At 32.2% G+C, this 22,677-nt stretch overlaps 2 protein-coding genes across 2 annotated transcripts; both read right to left on the minus strand.

Annotated features, from left to right (window-relative positions):
- Positions 1-1,353: 1,353 nt before the first annotated feature.
- Positions 1,354-8,189, minus strand: LOC134235293 (uncharacterized). The gene is made up of 16 exons (XM_062717414.1): positions 8,180-8,189; positions 7,810-7,830; positions 7,640-7,657; positions 7,331-7,420; positions 6,268-6,309; positions 5,904-5,927; positions 5,429-5,536; positions 5,245-5,286; positions 4,294-4,329; positions 2,930-4,054; positions 2,778-2,807; positions 2,482-2,538; positions 2,191-2,214; positions 1,825-1,857; positions 1,591-1,670; positions 1,354-1,436 (listed from the first exon to the last, which is right to left on the minus strand). The coding sequence occupies exons 1-15, from the start codon at positions 8,187-8,189 to the stop codon at positions 1,600-1,602; spliced, it is 1,731 nt and encodes a 576-aa protein (XP_062573398.1). The 3' UTR covers positions 1,354-1,436; positions 1,591-1,599.
- An 8,984-nt stretch (positions 8,190-17,173) lies between these two features.
- LOC134235310 (ER membrane protein complex subunit 4-like) lies at positions 17,174-21,402 on the minus strand. Its single transcript, XM_062717442.1, has 5 exons — positions 21,291-21,402; positions 20,276-20,399; positions 18,824-18,977; positions 18,107-18,264; positions 17,174-17,612 (listed from the first exon to the last, which is right to left on the minus strand). The coding sequence occupies exons 1-5, from the start codon at positions 21,344-21,346 to the stop codon at positions 17,577-17,579; spliced, it is 528 nt and encodes a 175-aa protein (XP_062573426.1). The 5' UTR covers positions 21,347-21,402; the 3' UTR covers positions 17,174-17,576.
- Between the last annotated feature and the right edge of the window lie 1,275 nt (positions 21,403-22,677).

The raw sequence follows: 22,677 nt of genomic DNA on the forward strand, positions 1-22,677 counted from the left end.
GATACATCTTAGGATGCACACTAATGGGCTTGCTTAGGATGCTGAATTCGACATACATTTTTCAGATAATAGACCAGGTAAAAGTTATGAGTGCAGGTCTATTACCAAAAAACTATAAGGCTTATATAACATTGTATAAACCAAACTTGCACAAATGTTGCATCAAGAGATGAAAACTCTCAAATTTGCTTCAGATGCTGGATTTTGATTACATTTTCATGAAAAATGAACTAGTTTAAATTTGTTATGTAGGTCTATTTCAAAGTATCAGATCAAAATTGCTTAAATATTTTCATTTTTGGAATATACACTTTTTGTTGGTTAATTGTGTGACTTTGCCTTACTTAAAGACAACATTCGTTGAGGTGAGCTCTGTAATCTCTGATTACCTATGTTTTGATATGTTGTGCAAAAAACAACAAAAAATCAAATATCTCAAAATCTTTGTGGGCGATGCCTGTGGACAATATTTTCTGAAAGAAAATTCAATTCAAAATTTGTGTCTTCTGCAACTTTTGAAGAAAATACGGGAAAATGTGCATGTTTATGACGTCACAATTACCATTTAAAAACAAATGGGTGAAAAATGATTTGTATGATTTTTCTGCACATGGAATCTCAATGATTCAGAAAGCATTAGTTTTCATCTTTTACACCAGTTTCATGTTTTAGAAAATCACAGGGCAAGATCTGTATAGAAACCATACCAGATTGTTCAAAGTTTGATACACAAGATCATGCTCTACATATGAAATTTTTTAATGAGGCAAGCTATTGACAAACAAGTTGATGAAACAAGAACATTAACAGTTTCATTTAAAGTACTGGTAATCATTTTGCAAGTTCTATGGTCAATAAAATGACCTTATCGGCAAATGCCTATTCTTAGGCCATTGAATTGTTTACGATTTATCTGTATTCCCAATCCAACAAAGAGCACACCATTTGCTGTGCACCTTATATGTATTATGAATGTTTTCAAGACTAGTGATGGTTATCTTTGTAATTCATTCAGTATTAACAAGACTCCTTGAAAGTCTGCGATGATTTCACTTCCATTTTCATCTTGACAAATTATATATACTGTAAAATCACATATTTTCATGGTTTGAGGAAAAAAATTAATTCGTGGGGTTTTGATTTCGTGGATGAAGAATTTTTTGGTAGTTGTGCACATGAACGTTTACATTTCGTGGTGGGCATAAATTTGTAGGTCTCTACACACATCAAATGCAACGAAAAATACCACCACCCGAAAATTAAAGATTTCACTGTATGTGTTGGAAAGAAGACAATAACACATTATTTATAACAAATTTAATAGCAATCAACAAAGATGACCTATATAAAGCTTTGATGTCTGCCGGGCGGCGAATTCCGACCGATCACGTGGTCTTCATCTCTATAGCCACACCCACTTCCTAATTTACAACATTCTACAATATATTAATTGAATTTCTTTTATTGTACTCTTTTTTTAAGAAAAACTTTTTAGAGAGAATCTTACTTGGAAGAATATGCATTGAATGCATACAATATAACACAGAGACAAAATAGTTGTCAGAACATTTATCATTACCGCATACTTACACATTGATCTCATATTGTTTTTAAAGTTCCTCCATTATCACTAAATGATCCACCAGTAGTAAAGGCAGCCGGTGCTATAGCTAGAAAAGTCAAATACAATGTATGTAAATAGAGTGTACTCAGTATTTAAAGATTTCCAATCATGGCATATTTACCCAACAATTTACAAATCGAAATGAAAAAAAAAAATTAAAAATTTACTAAGAAAGAATCTAAGTAACAAACTAAATTTACCTGCTGGACCGAGAGCAGCACCTCCTAAGTTTGCTACAAGAACATTGTAAAAGAAATAAATTTAATACATTTCTCCGCTAATAATACCCTTTACAAGCGAATCAAAAATAATATGCAACAATATTTAACTTTTGTAGAATATAATCTATGAAAGCATAATTAAAATGCCGAAATATCGATGAATTACAAGGGTATATGTGCATCAGAACGATTTAAATGATATATATAGCGATAACAAAAGACATTTCGTTGTTAAAAGTATATTTCATTTTAAATTCAATCATTAGTAGAACTTAAAGTGGAGTTTGTTTAAAGATATGAAATTTCTTGAAGCATAGAAATGTTGGGAAAAAATTCGTTACTCACATGAAAGATCAAGGTTTGAATCAACTACAATAAAAATATTAAACTTTATGACATAAATATAAATTGGCAATGTACAGTGAATTTCAAGTTAAACACTTAAATTACTAAACGGACGTCTCTAAATGAGCGAAACATTCTTGAATGGGACTTAAAACAACATATAATCAATCTATAAGGATTTGATGGAATGTTTATATGGTAATTTGGTTGTAAAGTCAAAAGAGGTGAAGAAAATTTACATGATGATTTGATAATGAAGTGAGGAAAACAAATTATAGAAAAGGAACTTACGCAAACTGTCCCTTCCGCTTTCAAAACCTGATCCATCCAGGCCTAATCCGAAACTTTCTGTGAATATAAGATTTTAGCGTAGAAGGATGTGTTATTTCTCATTGCGACATCGAGAGTATTAATTTAATTTTAGTTAATTTTTTTTTATAAAAGGGTTTAATTAAAAAATGCTTTGCCTTTGCAGACAGACAAACAGCTCAACTATTTATATGATACGTGTTGAGGTTTTGATCATTTGCAAAGCTCTGTGATAAAAATCAAAAACGAAAAAAAAATTCTGTGGGTGTTAAACTCACGTGCACTTGCTGGTAACCCTACGTCGGTAGCTAAAACATCAAGGAATCTTTAAATAGGACTCCGTGACTCAATTACATGTATTTGGTATGTAATACTCATTTATGTAATTTAAAAAACCTAAATATGTACATGTATATTTAAAATATTTTACCCGAAATTCCCTGCCCAATGGCTCCACCCGGAAGAATTGCACCTTGCCCTTGGGCTATGGCGTTTAGCCTAGCCTCGTAGACAGGAAAATCGTTGTTATCAAATCCTCCGAATGAATTGTCGAGACTGTTGAATCCATTTTCGAAAGTACGATCGAAGTTTGGTTCGACACCTAAACCAAATCCGCTTTCTATAAAACCGCCATTAACGGACCCTCCAAGTCCAAGACCTGGATTGACGCCGCCACCAATGGACGTATCCCCTATAAGACCGGTATCAATAAGTGGATCGACTGAGATTGGACGATTAAGACCTGCATTAACCCCTCCACTTGGAAGTTGATCAACAGCAATGATTGGTGGATTAAAGCCAGGTTGATTAAAACCGGGATCTATTCCCCCTCCCCCTCCACCGATTGGGACGAGACCTTGGTCAATACCTCCCCCTCCTATTGGTCGATTGAAACCAGGGTCTATCCCTCCTCCACCTCCACCAATAGGGACGAGACCTTGATCAATTCCCCCACCGCCGATTGGTCGATTGAAACCAGGGTCTATCCCTCCTCCACCTCCACCAATAGGAACGAGGCCTTGATCAATTCCTCCTCCGCCGATTGGACGATTGAAGCCAGGGTCTATTCCAACTCCACCAATAGGAACGAGGCCTTGATCAATTCCTCCTCCACCGATTGGTCGATTGAAGCCAGGGTCTATTCCACCTCCACCGATTGGGACAAGTCCTTGATCAATTCCCCCTCCGCCGATTGGTCGATTGAAGCCAGGATCTATTCCCCCTCCCCCTCCACCGATTGGGACGAGACCTTGGTCAATACCTCCCCCTCCTATTGGACGATTGAAACCAGGATCGATTCCCCCTCCACCTCCACCAATAGGAATGAGGCCTTGATCAATCCCCCCTCCGCCGATTGGTCGATTGAAGCCAGGGTCTATTCTCCCTCCACCTCCACCAACTGGGCGATTGAAACCAGGATTTATTCCCCCTCCCCCTCCACCTATTGGGAAGACTGGGATATCAACTGGGACATCGACCCCTTTCCCTGCAAATCTGTCCCCTATTCCCTTGTCGATTCCACCGCCAATTTTGCCTCCTCCTTTTCCACCGGCATCTGTAAAAAATATTTTTAAAAATAGATTTAAGACAGGTTTTGTTGTGATCACTTCATTCGAAAAAGGTTAGATGGCATGGCATACTTCAATTTAAAGGATATTCAACGCTGTATAAACCGCCGAAATATCGCTAAAATGATGCCGACCCGGAGTTAAACAATCAATCAATCATGCACCAATGTAGGGATGAACTTGCAAAAATTCTTTAAATGACTATTATCTCATTCTATTTACTCACCGATAATAATAGTACCGCCGTCTTTGGGTTTCTCTACTACAAGGTATAAATTCAAAATTATATGAATATATATTTTGATTTTTCAGTTGAGTTAGGGATAATAACACTTTTTTGGATTATATAAATAATAAAATGCTTTCTTTGGTTGTTAGTACTTTAATTAATGACGCAGCTGTTGCAGAAGAAATACATAACCCACTTTATGTAAATTTAAACAATTTTTTTCCGGCTGACATCTGCATTTTATTCTATTTCCTCATGAGAGAAAGTTTAATTTCTCGACTACTTCTGGTTTACACCGGAAGTTATTCCAATGGATGCGTTTTGCTGACAATTGTGAATGTGAACATAAGTTTTATTAGCCTTTATTCAAAACGGTTGAATTTTTCCAAAAATCTTGAAATTGAATATCACTTCCTGTGTCGACCGGAAGTGACGGATGCAAAATCAAAAGACGTATTATATACTCATAGAGAAGTTTTTTCATCTCTGAAAATATCGTGATTCAATCTTGAGTGGTTGACAAGAAGATGCTTGGACAAAATCGCAATTTAAAAAAAGAAAATCGGACAAAAAATGTGAAAGTATTTTTCAAAAAATAAAAAAATAGAGATATTTATATTAAAAATCTTTAAAACAGTATTTCTAATCACGTGTACTATGAAAAGGGAATAATAATAAAAAGGAAACATATCAAAGTAAAATTAAATATGTTATATATCTATGAAAAAAAAAACATTCAAAGTAAAATTAAATATGTTATATATTATGTTATGAATACATGTATATCATTGTATGCATAACTGATGGAATAGCTATTGCAGAAAGACATCTATGCACTTGCCATGCCCATGGAGTGTCGTTTATGCACTGATTAATGGCAATGGTCTTCATAAAGAAATAAAGGAAAAACATTTAGTGAATGTAAATATATGCTAGTGTAGTACAAACCCTTTTCTTTTGGAAACACTGGGAAAGGAGCAGGAACTGAAACTTTAGTAAAAACAATAACAAAAATTACGATTGCATCATAATTTTTAAATATATCACGTGTTCTTGTTTCACACAATAGAATCATGTAAATTTTATGATAAAAATAATATAATTCGATAAAGCTGTGTTCGTTTGACAATACCTTCTTTTGTAACGGGGACGGGTTTTTCCACAACCACGCGCTTTTCTACTGGAAATGGTCGATCCACTGGAACCTCGTATATCACCGGTACCGGCTTAGGAAAGGGAACTGAAATAGGGGCACTTAGTATTGAATTTTTTTGTTTGTTTGTTTCTTTGTTGGGTTTTTTTTTTGTTTCATTGCTTTTTATTATTATTAGTGCCAACTGCATGGTCTTTGATGTGGTCATATAAAAATTGTTTATTGTGTGACATCGTTTTAATCTATCAATTTCTATGGATTACTGTTAAGGGTTTCATCTTTATAATTTTGTTTCTTTATGATTTTGTGTGTGTGTGTGGGGGGGGGGGGGGATTAGACCTCTCTTTAGATATTGTGTTCATTGTATATTCTTTGTAAAGGGACGGGGGGGGGGGGAGGGTGTAATAGTTCTTTTTTCTCGTTTGTTTTTGTGTGTAAATATAATGTGACATACCTCGTTTAATAACTGGAACCTTCACTGTAAAAATAGAACAAATATTTCATCACTACCGAGTTACAGAACTTGAATTTGAGATAGATTAATTAGTTGTACATGTATATTGTGAAAATATTTACATACTGTTCTTTTGATTTTTTTTTGTGTGATTTAAATCGACGTTAAAAGTTCCAACATTTTCAATTTTTAGCTTGCGATCCAAAAACATCGATATTGGACCGCGGAATCAGATATTGGACCTAACCATGAGATGTTGGACCGCTATGACGATTTTTACGTCACACTGTGGGCGGTATCAGCTCTATAGTAACACAATTGATCGAATTAAATACACTGTGTGGATAAACGAAGTTTTTCTTACCCTTTTTAGTGATCGTTCTGATGATTTCCTTATGGACTGGGACTGTAAGATAGAAAAAAAAATTACCAAAATTAATTACATATATATGAGTGAAAATTCTCAAGAGGGACGCTAAACAACAAGCAAACTAACCTGGTTTAAAACTTTCTCTAACTATTTATTCCTATTACATAAAGATTAACTAGTTCAGAAAATTTCTCTAACTATCCACCCCTATTAAGTTAAGATTTACATGTACCTGGTTTAGGAACTTGTTCACCCTTACTATCCAAAACTGTTGGTTGTAAAATTGCATGGTTTAGGAACCTTTTCTCTAACTATCCATTTCTATTATATTTAGATTTACCGGGTTTAGGAATTAACTAGCCATTACTATAAGTTGTAGATTTACCTGGTTTAAGAACCTTTTCTCTGACTATCCATTGCTATTAGATTTATCAGAATTAGGAACTTTTTCGCTATCCATTGCTATTAGACTTTGCTGGAATAGGAACCCTTTCTCTAACTATCCCTTGCTATTAGGTTTATCTGGTTTAGAAACTTCTTTCTCTATACCTATCTAATAATTGCTATTAATACTGGTTTAGAAACCTTATCTCTAACTATCCATTGCTATTAGAATTGCCTGACTTTATAACTTTTTTTCTAACTATCCATTGCGATTAGTTATAGATTTACCTGGTTTAGGAACTCTTTCTCTAACTATCCATTGCTATTAATACTGGTTTAGAAACCTTTTCTCTAACTATCCATTGCTATTAGAATTGCCTGACTTTATAACTTTTTTTCTAACTATCCATTGCGATTAGTTATAGATTTACCTGGAAACCTATCCATTGCTATTAATACTGGTTTAGAAACCTTTTCTCTAACTATCCATTGCTATTATATTTAGATTTACCAAGTCAGGAACTATCCACTGCTATTACTAGTATTTTTAAATTTACCTGCTTTAGGAACTTTTTCTCTTACTTTCTCTAACTATTCATTGCTATTTGATGTAGACTTATATGTACCAGGTTTAGAAACCTTTTGTCTAACTATCCATTGTTATTAGATTTACCTGGCTTAGGAACTTTTTCTCTCACTATCACAGTCCGGATGATTGGGATTTTTTTAATGATAGGAATGTGAATCTTCTTGTAAATAGGAACTGATAAAGAGAAAAAGACAAATACATATGTTCAGATACATGTATATTCATAATATGCCTTTAGTTAAATTAGAATGATTAGATATATAAAGGCAAGAGTTTTGAAAAGATTCAATCTGAATACTTTTTTGGTCATGAATTTTAGAATTGAACTGTTTGCTTTCAAATTGAGAGAACGTAAAACATGTTTTAAAGAATTCAATAATAAAATATACTCACTATGTCTATCTATGAACCCTGTAAACAAACAAAATTATATATTATCGAAAGATTCGGTAGAGGATTTCAATTCAAACAATGTGCGATTTTTACATGCTTTTACTTATTTTTTAACTTCAAAATTGAATATATTAAAGTTGTATATTTGTTGTACACTTGTATATTCTTACTTGTTTTATGAACTGCATAAGCTGAAATAAATAAATTAAATTTAGAAAAAAAACATAAACTAAAAGATTGAAATTGATAAAATTAGGTGACACAAATATCAGTGAATTTTGTTCTTTTATAGTTTTGTTAAATTCCTATATTATGTAAGCATATGTATAACATGTACAGTATTGTTGCATCAATTCACTTGGGAAGTTGATGGAGTGGATTTAATGGAATGGGAAAGAAAAATTTGTAAAATTATTGATGCAATATCATTATACATAAATTACAGTGTTTTTTCTCCCTTAAACATGGAGATTTTTCAAGGGTTAAACACCCCCTTTTAATTGATTTACAAATATCTGCTTAATTAATCAATTCGTTTACATAATTGCATCTTAATTAATACACAAGTACATGCTTTTTATAACTCTGTCAGTGTATATACACGTGGCTATACATTACTTTAAGATATGCCTGAGTGATTGAATTTATGTTTGATTTTACGACCCGTCGTGATCCGGAGTTCTCATAATTCTGTCATCGAACGCGAGCGTTGTGGTATCAGATGGGTGACGTAAGGGCATAATATCTATACTTATCTGTACATATTCTTTTCTTGGATTATCACAGCAAAAGGAATAAATATATATTGTATTCCCGATGAGTATTAGAAACGTGTCCGCAAATTAACAAAAAAGGAGTCTCCGCGAAAGATGTTTTTTTTATGTGGAACATGGTTCATGATGATTTCTTGAAATTTTATTTGGCTATTATAATAATTAATTTGTCTTTATTGAATGACGGGAAAGGGTACAAAGATACAAACACATATAAAGATTTAGTTCTAAGTTTATGGAATATTGTAGGTAAGCGTTTCAATAAGACAACATTAGTTAAAACACAATGGTTCTTTCACTAGAATTTTATGGGAACCAAATGTTTATTGGTTAAAGGTGCAAGATCATTCCGTAAAACCCAATAATTTCGAGGGTCGCTAAAATAACCATTTACTAGTAATTGTTTAAATTAGAATTTCCTGATTTATTTTTTGTGGTCTGTGGAAAAAGAAATATTATGTTTACAAGAAATAAAACGAAAGTTAAATAATACCAGGTATTTCATAATAAATCGTTTTAATTTGGTTTATTTTTTATCCCATGTGCTATAAAAACTTTAAGGAATTGTTCACCTGAAAGGTCGGTTACAGGTTAATATAACTTTGAATTTCATAACTAACTGTATCAATTTAGATGTTCTGGATGTATATTTTCAGTCCAATACAGAGATTAGGGAAATACGACTTATAGTGTGATTTCTATGATTTCTACAATTATAAATTATATTGATTCTCAGCCATGCAAAGAAGCAGTAAAAGCATTAAAAACAGCTATAAAAAGTACTTACGAACTGGAATGTGAACTGAAATTTAACAAAAGATTGAGATTAAACAACGAATACACACACAGAATGCATCACATTTTTGATGACACAGTGTTATTCAACATGTTCCCGATAAATGTATATACTCACTTGGTCTATCAATAAATCTTATTTTTGGACCGTGAAACCATCTGAATTTGCCTTTGTGTCTGGGCCCTCTCCCTACAGATAAAAATAAATCATGGATTATAAAAGATAATAGAAAACTCTCAGGGGAGATATTTCATTTTGTTATATTTATAGCAAAATTGTTTTTGAAGAAGAAATACAACACACAAGTCTATGTACAATTTATAATTATATACTCCGAAGATAAACTTTTTTTTTATACCGGTAATTGTTAAAATTTTGTATTTCAGCGCCTTTCGCACTTGCGTAGACATATTGCTCACTGGAACAATTGATATTTGCATAAAAACTATGGATGAATTTTAGGGATGGACACATTTTCAAGCGAGCTTTGTGCCCGTTTTATGATAGATAATACTGAAAACGACAGCGTATATTTTTTGGTGTCGCTCCATATACAGTCCTTAATCTGCATAAAGATCTGTATAATGATCTACTTAATTTTTTTAATACTGTAAAATGCATAAAGATAAAATTAATATCTATATATAATGCGCTAATTAATCTCATACTGGTTAACCGACTTTTATATGCTTGTATATTAAACATGAGAACATTTGTGGTCAAGTGATATTGCACTGCACTGCAAGCAGAACGGAATCAGGTAAAACTAGTCATCATATGGACTGCTTTCTTGTGTGTTTATAGGCAATAAAAGACAGAAAAAGTGACATAGATTGGCTGGTGTCACCTAATGATTTGCACAGAGAGAAAGAGAAAGGGAGAGAGAGAGAGAGATTGCTCCATATCGTCATACACTAACAGTTAGGATAAAGAATTTGAAAAGTACTCACATCTTGTTGATTCCGCAACTGTCAAATAAAATCAAAAATTATTTAAATAGCATAATTTTTTTTTTTAGATTGATATAGAGTTTATAAGTGTGAAAGATTCTTGGTTTTTATGAAAGTCGTTTTATAAATACGACAATAATCTACGAGAAATTAGATTTAATGAAAATAATTTCAATTTATCAATAACAAGGGAGGAAATATAAATAAAATGATGGCATCAAGGGCAGCTTATGTAAAAAAAAAAAGGGAGGGTTGGTCAATATTGTCAATTTATACGTTTTTTCCATATATATTTAATTAGTATTCATTTCTTTAAAAATATTTTCTTAAACAGACGCAAAATCTTACATTTTTTAAATAACTGGTTAATAAATATTTTTAAAAAACTACTTACCCACTGCTAAGAGTAAAAGAATTGAAATTTTCAAAAACATATTAATCCGGACTATGGAGGAAGAACGTCACTTATCTAATGGTATAAAAACCCGGCATCGCCTGAACGACCATTCGACGAGGATTCGCTTGAGTGACAACGTGACCCGCTTCGGCGAACGTATTTTTATTGATCGAGCTAGATTTATGGGAATTAGGGAACATGATCGATAGGAAAAATATAATAATAAAAGAAGATGGCATTTCACTGGTTAACACGGCCATTTTTTTCAAAGGGATGTTCATTCAATGATTACTGACCAATTACATTAACATGGTTCTGCTTAAAAAATTAAAGGAGCAATGTTCGATGTGGAATTCTGGCATCTTTGGTTGTCGGTTCCTGTTTTATAATTCTACAAAACATCAGCTATATACAGACATATTGATTTTTTCCCCCAAGAAATCATAAACTAAGCTTGAGTGCGTTTTATTAGAGAGTTGAAAACTGATGCTTAATTCTCCATGATAGTTTCTTAATGAATAATGACGTCATTTAAAAAAATTTAGTTATGTATATATAATTTGTTGTACATCTTTTTTTTCAGTTCTACAAGTTTAAGACAAAAACAGGATATGCACTGGATTTATTCTTAAAAATTCAAGGATTTAAAGGGGAAAAAATCCCAAATACTTTTCTTTCAAATACAAGTGTCCTGGCCAATTATCTCAGAAATGCTTAGACTGCTTGAAGATATACGATTTCATTAATTGATCTATGATGTTGATGATGCTGTAAATGTTTCGGTTTAAACAAAAACGTGCACCACTTAAAAAAAGAAGAAAAAAGCAGTTTCAAGTTATTTGCTAAAACGTAATGGAAATTGTTTGCTTATCATGTGTGTGATAAAAGGATGTCGCCGATAGTCAGTTGATTTAATAGATTTTTTATTTGCCATTGTTCAATAGAGAAAACGGTATCAGAAAAATACATGGATTCCCTTGACTTAGACTTGGCAATGCTTGATATACTCTAAAAAGTCATTCTACACTTCTACTGCTTAGTAATCACATTTACGCAATACTAAATGAGTATAATTTACCACAACTAACAAACCACAAAAGCCATAAAGCAGACATGTAGATAAAACGACACAACTGGGCTCAGATTATCTCTGTTGACCTTCTGTCATTTTATTTTTTGTAATAATAACAAACTGAACTGTAATAAACATTTGTGTCGTTAAACCGTTAACAGAAAGGGACAGAGAACAGAACCCTGTTGAACACCAGGAACATATACTTTTGACCATATCCGCTTGACGTGAGCAATAGCTTCCTTCTCCTATTCTGCACAATATAAACACAATATAAACCTTCTATCGTTCATACTCAGGAAAGGTGACACTTTGAGTCATCCTTCTGTCAGTTGTCCAGATTTTTTTTTACGGAATTTCCTCTTGTGAACATGAAATGGACTTTCGACTTTCAACATAAAATTCTGGAGAGTCTGTTTTTTTTTAAAATACACAACTAATTCACTCTCTTTTCTTTGATATTACAAGTATTTGCTTAGCAGAAAAAGATAAAGGGTCATTGTTTTTACTGACTGATCGATTATATACAATAGTTTCCAAAATAGTAGAACCTGTTTGACATACAATAACTTTTACTTAGTAAGTAAATTATTAATGTCTAATTTTCAATTTCTATCATCGATCTATCAAATTTACCATTTATAATCTTCTTACTAATTTTCTAATGTTGATTTTTTTTTCTACTTTTTCATCACTAGTATAAACATTTTTATTCTAAATTACGATACATTCTGGTATACTAAATACAATATGTAAAATTATTTTAAAGACTTGGTGGATCACTATCACGTGCATAAATAGTTTACTTAGAATTCTTCAAAAGGACATTCCTATTTTTTCTTTATTTATTCATTTGTTTTGATGACCGATGTAGCCGATGTCCACAAAATTTAAGTGGGCAATCAGTACAAGTTACTGAAAATGTTTTTCTTGAGATTTTAAGTGTTCTAATAAACCGCAATGCAGACCACACAAAGAGATTAATTTCTTTTTAGTGATTTTTATTTTATTTCTTTGTGACAAAATACAAATAAAGAACGGATCTAACTTCTTTTAATCACTTAATTGTGTCAGGTATGGCTATTTGTTTTTGTCATTCGTCGTCCAGCATAGTATATATTGCACATCTTTGATTTATTACTTCTTAAGAACCATTCAGTCAATTTCAACCTATAATTTGCCATTAAGTTGTACAATTATTTGGAAAGGACATTCAGTTTCTTAAAATGAAAGCGTATCGTTCCAAAGGAAGATGAAGAAATAATGATATTTATTTGGCGATACCATTTTGAATCTTTTCCATTGCCACTAAGATTCAGATAAGAGAAATTATGAGTAGAAGCAGCCATTATACCCATTTATATATACTGTATATCAAAATGTTTCACCAAACTGATTAGCGAGTATTTTATGATGTAATAAAAAATACATCCCAATTTCGAAGTTCAGCATTTTGGGTCCACAACTCCACATCCAGAAGACATCCTTTCACAATTTTCCTTCAGGAAGAAATCTGAAGTAATAGGTTTTATCTACTCTTTAAGGAAAGCATTGTGTCGCGTTTGATGTCTGTCAAGCAATGTTTTCTCAAGATCTTCCTTTGTCCGTTTGACCCTTGATCTTTAGCTTCATGACCTCAAAATCAATAGGGGTCATCTACATTTCAAGGGAAACCAAAGTATTAAGCAACAAGTTTGATGTTTGTCAAGCAATCTTAAGAAGTCCTAAGATAATGAACGAAGATTGTGTTAGTTTGACCTTTGACTGTGTGACCTCAAAATCTACAGTGGTTCTTTATCCCTCATAGGGAACCAGTTTCGTGGATTTTCAGGACATCCGAGGTTTGAATGGAGTGTAGCGGAGTCAGCCGAGGATTGCCGATTGGGTATCGGGTCATCAACATGTCTAGTTTGACTTTATGACATCAATATCAATAGAGAACAACTGCTACTCCTAAACACGTTTCAAACAGAGTGTTCTTTACACCTCTATGTCAAGAAATGAGCATTGATCTTGTACCTCAAAATTTACACTGTGGACCATTGTGCCAAGAATGATGTCTTTCGAACAAAGGAGTCTCCGAGATATTGAGCAGTCAATAATTTCTCAGGTCCAGTTTGACCTTTGACCTTAAAATCAGTATGGGTAATATACTTCTTCTCTCCTTCCTAAGTCTAAATTACTTTGCCCTTGACCTTTAACCTAGTGACCTTAAAATACTAGTAAATAAAGCAATAAAAGTAAGTATTCTTTTTAAATTACGCCTCAAACATCTTTGTTTCTTTAAATCAGATTTAATTAAATAAATATTAAACATAGCTGTAAACTACACGAGGGAGGCAACTGCAAACTACACTTCTTTCATGACTTTGAACTTAGAGTTTGACTCATTGTCTTAAAAACTTGAACATTGGCTACAGTTAGTAATAGGGCTTTCACACTGTACTAGTATTTCACAGTTGTATATTCCTTGTGACAACACCAACAATTTTGACCTTTTGACCTAAACCTTGGAGTTTGACTTTCATTTGAGAAACTTCAATGCTTACCATAAGCAGCAATACTGGAGCATCAGTGTTTCACAAACACATCTTGTTTAAAAATCTCTATCTCTCTCTCTCTTTCTCTCCGTTCTAGAAGTCTTTCAGTCAACATGCTGCAAAAAGAAAGATGAAAATTGGTGTTCTGTCATCCTGGTGTGTCTTTTAAAGCGTTTGAAGATACAAGCAATTTTAGCATAAGTATGTATATGTATATGTGTAGTTACTGGTCCTTTCTTCATTCCTCTATACAAGTAAGGTTAGTATATAAAAGTGACTTGATAGCCTGTAAACACTATAGGAGAAGTACACTACCATAATCTCTCCAAAATTTGTGTGACATAAGTCCTAGATATCATAAACTTATATCAGACAAGAACACGCTGCTATGTGTAATATAGTTACCTCGGTAATTTGTCATTTTTCATATATATATATATATATATATATATTTTGCAGCAATGCATAGTGAAAATAACTGTTTCCAAAACTTAATGACTTGATAGCTGAACACTTAGCTACCATTCTTGAAAATTGAGGGTTTTCAGCATTTTTCGAAGGTTTTGATTGTATCAACATGTATAAACACAGTTACTGCTTACTAGTACTTAAAGATTTATTCTACAAAATTTTGTTTGACATACATGTATTAGTATGTTTTTGCCGTCAAGTTGTAATTATGGACAAAGTTTCAACGCAATCGCCACTATATACAACGAACATATAACAGGATTTGAAGAAAGGCCATTCCAAGTTTTTTCTATGTTTAGCGTCCGCGTGCGCCTTGGTTTTTGACACCCCATATTTGAAATTGATTAAAGAATTTTTTCAATTTCTCTAAATAATTCAATACAGTAAGTTATAGAAAATCCCTTGTTTTTTGTATATATACTGCCTGTGTTTTATGTTTTCTTTTAAAATGTAATATTGTATATATACTGCCTTCTTTTAAAATGTAATAATTTTGAACGACGTATGTCACAGACCAATGGAATTGACTTGATATGTCAGAGATTTATGCTAATGATAACATACATGTACTAAGCTCGTATCTATTTTGATTATATGGTCCCAATATAAGCACATGCATATTCAAAAGATTGTTGCATTTGTCATTTTTCTGTCATAAAGTCAAAAGTAATATATATCTATGTACGTGTGCGTTACAATCAAGCAGTTCACAAACGCGAGAGTTCAGCAAGAAGCACAACGTGCGTAATTAAAAAGAATTTGATATTATTAATTCATATTGTCCCCTGCGTTCAGGGAAAGTGGAGATATTAATTTGGGTCAATCCGTCCGTCCTGGTAGCTGTCTATCTGTGTGAAACTCAGCTTTCGTTCTTGGACGATATCTCAAGAAGTCTTTGAGCTATTGCTATGACATTTTAGATCATAACTCCAAATAGCCTAAATAATAACCCTATTGATTTTGAGGTCAAAAGACCAAAGGTCAAGGTAATAAATTCAGTATTTGCGTGACGTTTTCATTTCCCGGCATCTTTTAGAAGTCTTTATATCACAACTCTTTATGGCCTAAAAGGATTCTTTTGAATTTCAACTTCGATCAAATTTATTATCACAACTCCCCTTAACCTTAACAAGCTTAAGGTTCCTATCAATTTTTAGGTCAAATGTCGTAAATTAATGCAGTATCTGGTACACTTCTCTTATTTCAAAAAAGTCTTTAAAAGACCAGTGTTCAAAAAGTATAATAGTGTTCAAAACTGCATTTTAAATGAATGAAAATTTAGATGGCAGCCAAATGAGTGTTTTTCCTTCGATCATTTCTCTCTCTCTCTCTCTTCATTTTATATTTTACCGTTACTCCTTCATTCCACTGCCTCTTTATTTCATCCGTCACATTTCCAATCAGTTAAATTTTTTTTTCAAAATTAATTAATGATTTGAATGAAAGTTAACTGAATTCTTGAAAAATCAAAGATAGGCTTCATTTGGAAAACAAGAATATAATCACAGCAAATCTTTGGGTGTAACGATTTACATCTTTAAAATCCTTAAATATCATTTGTAATACAACTAACTGTGTCTGAATAAAACAATATGAGCATTAATATAATGTTCAACATAAATTCATACTTGAATTAATATTACCAAGGATGTTTTAAACAGACAGTACGTCAAGCAGTAAAATGCAATGCAATGCAGTGAAGTTATATATCTTTATACAAAAAGGAAAATTAATTAGCTTGCAACTTGAACTCAACTCAACACAAAATTTCCTCAGGATGTTTCACATATATACCCAATCAGATTTCGATATTAAAAAAATCAGCAAAAGAAACCGTTGTTTTGATGAGAACTCAGCTCTGAGTACTGTTATAAGAGTACATGTAAATTCCTTTATCCTTCCTGGTGCATATCTGCATCCTTCTCAAAATTTCTATACCCATCAGTCAAACACGAGAATTCTTTCTTTATATCTAAACTAGTGGTTTGACCAAAGAAAAAAACAACAGATCAACGGTATATCACATATAAGTTATTACTCAGTTGTTAATTTGGATTCATATCAAAGACAACAGGCATACCAGAAAATGGGAATAAAAATATTCCATTCAGTCTGTTTTTTCAAATCCCCTTAAAAGAAAACTGAATAAGAAAAATTGACAGTTTCAACCGCATTTTCAATAAAATCACGCGAAACAAAATTAACTATTTTGACTGACATTGCATTCTTGTCCACTGCAATTCTTATTAAGATAAGCTTTTAAAGTAGTAATTCTCATCTGAACAAAGAAATTTACGAATCAAAGAAAAGTGTTCATTTCATCTGGAGGTTTTTGAATAAAGAAGTTGTTCGATAAAAAAAAGTAATAGGTTACTTTATCAAAAAGCCCTTTGATAAAATTTTGATTACTAAATGCTAATTTTCATTCATATCAAAGAAAACAAATTAATATTTAAAAATTGTAAATGAAAAAGAAATCCCTATATATTATATACTAGATATCTTTACCTTGCACTGAAAATATTAAAAATAACACTTTATTCAGTATTTTTATTTTCTTTATTATCAGATTTAAAGCACAAAAAAGTATTATAAATTGACAAATGAGTTTACTTGTGTACTTTCATTGACACTTCATGTTTTCTTTATTTTATTGCACTCAACCTTCTGATCTCTTGGTATAATGAAAAAAAATGTAGTCTATAAATATATTCCTGGTTAGTATTTTCTTCATCCCTATTTAAAAAGACATTCATTTTACACGATTCTTGACAACAATTTTTTTTCCAGTGTTTTTCTTCATTTCTTTTATAAAAGATATATCAATTTTCACTTTTTTTCTTTTACAAAATTTCTCTTAGTATTTTCTCTTCTTCCAAATAAATATACGTTCATTAAATCAAATCATCTTTGACAACAAATATCCTTGTATTCCCCATTAAAGAATAAAGCCACCTCCACTCCATTCCATTCTCTGAAAAAAAAAAATTAATCAAAATTAATTTGTTGATGAATGGATAAATTTAGATTCAGCACTCAGAATCTCAACTCCATCAGACTTGAGAAAAAAACTGGGATACTGTATATACATACAGATCATGAAATAGATCTGTTTACTTGCTTGTGCTTGTGAGTGTTAGTTCATTTCTATTTGTCATAATTGCCATGCAGTCAAACTGCAGACATAATATTTTTGTATCATTCTTGCACAATTCTTTGATTCAATTTTCATTATTCACAGAGATTAATCATCATAAGTAGAACAGCAAAGGGGAATAACTTCTCTCAGCCTTGCTCATCATTATACCAGGATTTTTTTTTATCGTTTTTTTTTTTAATCGTTTTTTGAGGACTATTAATCAAGTTAAATGAAATGAAAAATTAATACTTTTACTGTAACCGGAAAAATGTTGTAGCCTATTAAAATGAAAAGTGAAACTGAGTGATACATAGTATTTTGTTCTTTACCTTTTGAGGATCCATGAAAGCTAGCCAATCTGAGGCGTGGGTGGGGAGGAGTCCCATTGTCTGACATTTATATGTTGCTAAAGCCACACAGACAATGTTTCCAAATATGTAAATAAATTTCATTATAATGGCTTGTGATCCTTCTATCATTACAAATGCTGAAAAAGAAGATGTGTCACATAAATTTTTAGTTGTAACATTTCCACTTACTTCATTCAATGTCAGCATAAGTATCTCAGTCATCAAATTTTCAAATCTTTCAATAGCTTAACTCAAGACCAAGCACCAAAATATTATCACAAAATCTTTACATTACCGATTTCTGTTACCGTATAATCCCAATTAACCGCCCCTGCCCTATAAGTGCCCCCCTAGGTCTTTTTCAAATGTCAGGAAATAAGGGCCCCCTGTACAGTGATTAAAATCATCTAGAATTGTATCAAAAGTGCCAAAATTTGAAGAAAGTGAAAATGAAACTTGTTTATTATCCAATTTCTTAGTGGAAAATGATTCATTTAGCATAATTTGGGTGGATTGTCTTCACACTATTAGACATTATCTTAGTGGTTCTTTGAATTTTTTTTCAAAAGATTTTTTGAAGTTAAAATGTGACATTAAATATAAGAGAATACCAAAATAACTGCCCCCTTTACACAATTTTCTAAGTGTCCGGGATGATTAATAGGGATTATACGGTAAATATTATTGGACACTTACTGTTCTGAATGGAGATGAAGGCTTGTATGGGTTTGAAGAACATCATGCCAACCATCATGATGGGAAAGATCGAGATTGAATTCCCAGCCATCCACATAATGAAGAAATTCATGGGAATTTGTTTCAATGGTCCTAGGGCTATATCCCATGATCTCTGTAAAAATATGTGAAAAGATGTCATGTAAATAAGACAATGACAAACTAACATCTGCCCTTGGGATAAAGATGGATACATGTATTGATACTCAGTCTGATATCTTGGTTTGATACAGGTCTACAGGGTTTGTCTTTGATATGGAGGAGTTTATATCATACTGTATATGTTATACCTCAATGAAAGAAAAAGTGAGCAAGCTCACATAGTGATACCCCACGCTCCCCCAAAAGTCAAAGTGCTGAAATTGCCGGAAAAATAAAGGAATTAGAATTTCCTGGTAATATGCACATCTACACATTGTCTTCTAAATATCTGCAAAGTTTGTCGAAATTCTGTGCCATGGTTTATGAGAAGTTGCACCGACAATCTGTTCATTTCTATATTCAAGGTATGGCCAAAAATCCAAGTAGAAAAGTGCCAAAATTCCCAGAAAAATAAATAAATGGAATCGGAATTTCCTGGTAATATGCACATATATACACTGTGTACTAAATATCTGCAAATTTTGAGCAAATTCTGTGCAGCGGTTTAAGAGGAGTCGGCTGACAATCTGTTCATCTCTATATTCAAGGTATGGCCAAAAATCTAAATTGAAAAGTGCCGAAATTCCCAGAAAAATTACGGTATCGAAATTTCCTGATGATATACACATCTACACACTGTGTCCGAAATATATGCTACATTTAATAAAATTCTGTGCAGCGGTTTAAGAGGAGCTGCGCTGACAAACTGTTCATCTCTATATTCAAGATATGGCCAAAAATCTAAGATGAAAAGTGAGGAAATTCCCAGAAAAAATAGAGGAATCCAAATTTCCTGGTAATATGCATATCTACACATTGTGTCCTAAATAACTGCAAAGTTTGACGAAATTCTGTGCTGCAGTTTATGAGGAGTTGCGCTGACAAAAAAAACAGGACTGACAGACTGACTGACACACTGACGGACAGGTCAAAAACATTATACCTTACGCAACTTGTTGCGTGAGGTATAAATATGTTAAGATCAAGCTCTTATTAGGGTACATTCATATTTCTCAAATTTCAGAAACTTGTCCTCTTCTTCAAAATGAATTTGAAAAAAAAAGTATCATGGTTATGTTCAACTGATCTAATTTTGAATTTTGTGTTCAAATACTTCATCTTCCATGGAAAACATAACCTTTTATCAATTTATATGGCATAATACTGGATCTACCACCATATTAACCATAGTCCAGTCTAAACTCATTTACGAGATCTTGACTGTAAATATACCTTAGTCAACTAACTTTATTGGCACTTGTTAGTACTTGCCTTATCTATAATTTTCTGGTCTGTGTCTTTGCTGCTTTGTTCTGCTAAAGTTCCAATACTCTCGGTGTATCCTACTGGGGGCTTTAGTTCAATGACCTGGACAGCTTGTCTGTCAGATTTTGATCTAAGAAAATTAAGAATATTGACATCTTTTACAAGTTATCTAATTTTAAGATTTTATGAATTTTAAGTCTTTTTAGAAACCAAATGATTAACGTATTTACATCTAAGGAATCATGTTTATTACTTATTCTAGTTAGAATGATGTATCAGTTAGAACTGTATCTCTGGACAAGTCCTCACCACACTCAGAAAACGTCCAATAATATATATATTTGCAATGTAGCAAATCGGAGCAGATTCGCTACAAAAATTATTTTGATGAATACAAAAGGAGTTGCATTGAAATAATTAATAAATTAAGCATAACAACCTTTTGGAGAATGAATATGTCTATTAACCTAAAAAATAACCCAAATAATTAAAAGATGAAAATTCAATTTAGTTTCTCAATGTTTTCTCTCGTTTCAAATTTACATGCCATCATATTTACATTCAAAACTTTGTGGATTATTGGTAAATGTACCCTAGTTCAATTTCATGTCCATGTCTATTTTGCTTCAATGCCAAAACTTGGAACAAATTCTATCCTTAAACCTGGTCCATAGGATTAGGAAAATATCATTTTATTGATAGAACTGACATTTTATTCAGTTTATAACTCTTATGGTAGATATACAATTAATACATCTAGCTTACATATTTCACACATCTCAGTAGCATAGGTACCTATCAATTCACAACGTATGAAAACCCTCCCATAAAAAAAAAAGCAATAAATTAATGCAGGGGCCTATATATACAATCAGTATAAAAGTCCCCGATCAAGGATGAATCTTATAAACAATTTCTTTAAAAACCATAGGTTTTTGTAACAAATAAATAAATGTATAACGTGGAAAATGTTTAACATAATAAGAAAAAACATGTCAGTGCATAAAATAAGTCACTGAACCTTCCATGTCCAGTAAAATCAATTGACCACTTGTGAAGCTTTCTCTTAGAAGACATGATGATTTTTTCTATCAATATTTTTTTTTAAACGCCGATCCCGATTTGAAAAAAAAATAGTTTGTTTGATAAATAATTTCATTATGTTGATTTTTTTCCTTTTTCATTTAGTACTTAAATTCTTAAAACATATTCTTCATTCAATGTACTTCAGAATTTATTACATTTTAATACATTTTAATATAACTTTTTCCATATACTGCTAGGAGGCCTTCACTCTCGAGAAACCCGTTTTTAGAGAAACCGGAAGTGTGGGCAAGCGGTATATCTAGTTTTCCCGACTCCCGACGCCCGACTCCCGACGGTCCCGGATTTTGATTTTTATGCGATTTCTCGTTTCAAGGTGCATAGAAACTATTCAAACTTTTCAGGCATGTTAACTAGGTTTAAATGAATTCATGAGTACGTAAAAACTTTTACAAATTTATGTATTTATGACTAAACCAGATGTTTCACCTGCCAAAAAGCGGTAAATCTAGTACTCTGTTATAAGTGTTAAAACCAAAAACGGACACCAATGTTTTCGTAGAATCGCGATTAAGAACAAGAAAATGAAGTATAATTTTTCAACAAATAAGCGGAAAGCCTCATTTATATGCCAGATAAATTACTTGCCCTAAAAACACCCACATATTTTATTTTTTTCCGTGTATAGAACTCATTGTCACATTATGTTCACAGGCTCTTCGTACCTCGGAGCCTCCCCCCTTTTATTTATTTATTTTTTTTTAATTGAATCTAATTTTTGTTGATTGATTTTCAATTTTATCTAAATTCTACTTATCGTAGGAAAACCTACGCAATAAAAACATGATCAGATTACCGGTAATTAATATTTTAAGGACAATGGTTTGTTCCCAGTTACAAGTTTTAGAATTATATTAACATGGTTAATAGCTTTGATTTAGCAGCAGTTTACCATACTTAATTACCTTTTTTTAATTTTACAGAATATCTCTTCGTTTTCACCGTATCAGCTAAGTGATTAGGAAATTAATTATTTTACCCAAGCTAACACTGCTTTGATAAAGCTTTTATAATAAGTCATTATCTTCTTCATTAACATGTAAAAAAAAATCTATGATTGAAATTCTTAAGGAACCCGACTTTTATTTAAACAATATTTTATTATGATAAAACATAATTGGATTGGACAGCAGGCACTGCCTATATAAGTCCTTTCCACAATACAAGGTCAAAATCATACATGTACAAGTAAACATTATTAATATAACATTGAAAAATGAGTGTTGGTAAAATGGGTAGGCAAACCCGGGCCGGGGCAAATCAAAAGCCGGGGCAGATCGAGGTTTTTCAAATATCTCCGCTAA

The sequence above is a fragment of the Saccostrea cucullata genome, unplaced genomic scaffold (assembly GCF_032062105.1).
Source record: "Saccostrea cucullata isolate Sc308-1 unplaced genomic scaffold, CSIRO_AGI_Scuc_v1 ctg634, whole genome shotgun sequence".
Classification (NCBI taxonomy): domain Eukaryota; kingdom Metazoa; phylum Mollusca; class Bivalvia; order Ostreida; family Ostreidae; genus Saccostrea; species Saccostrea cuccullata.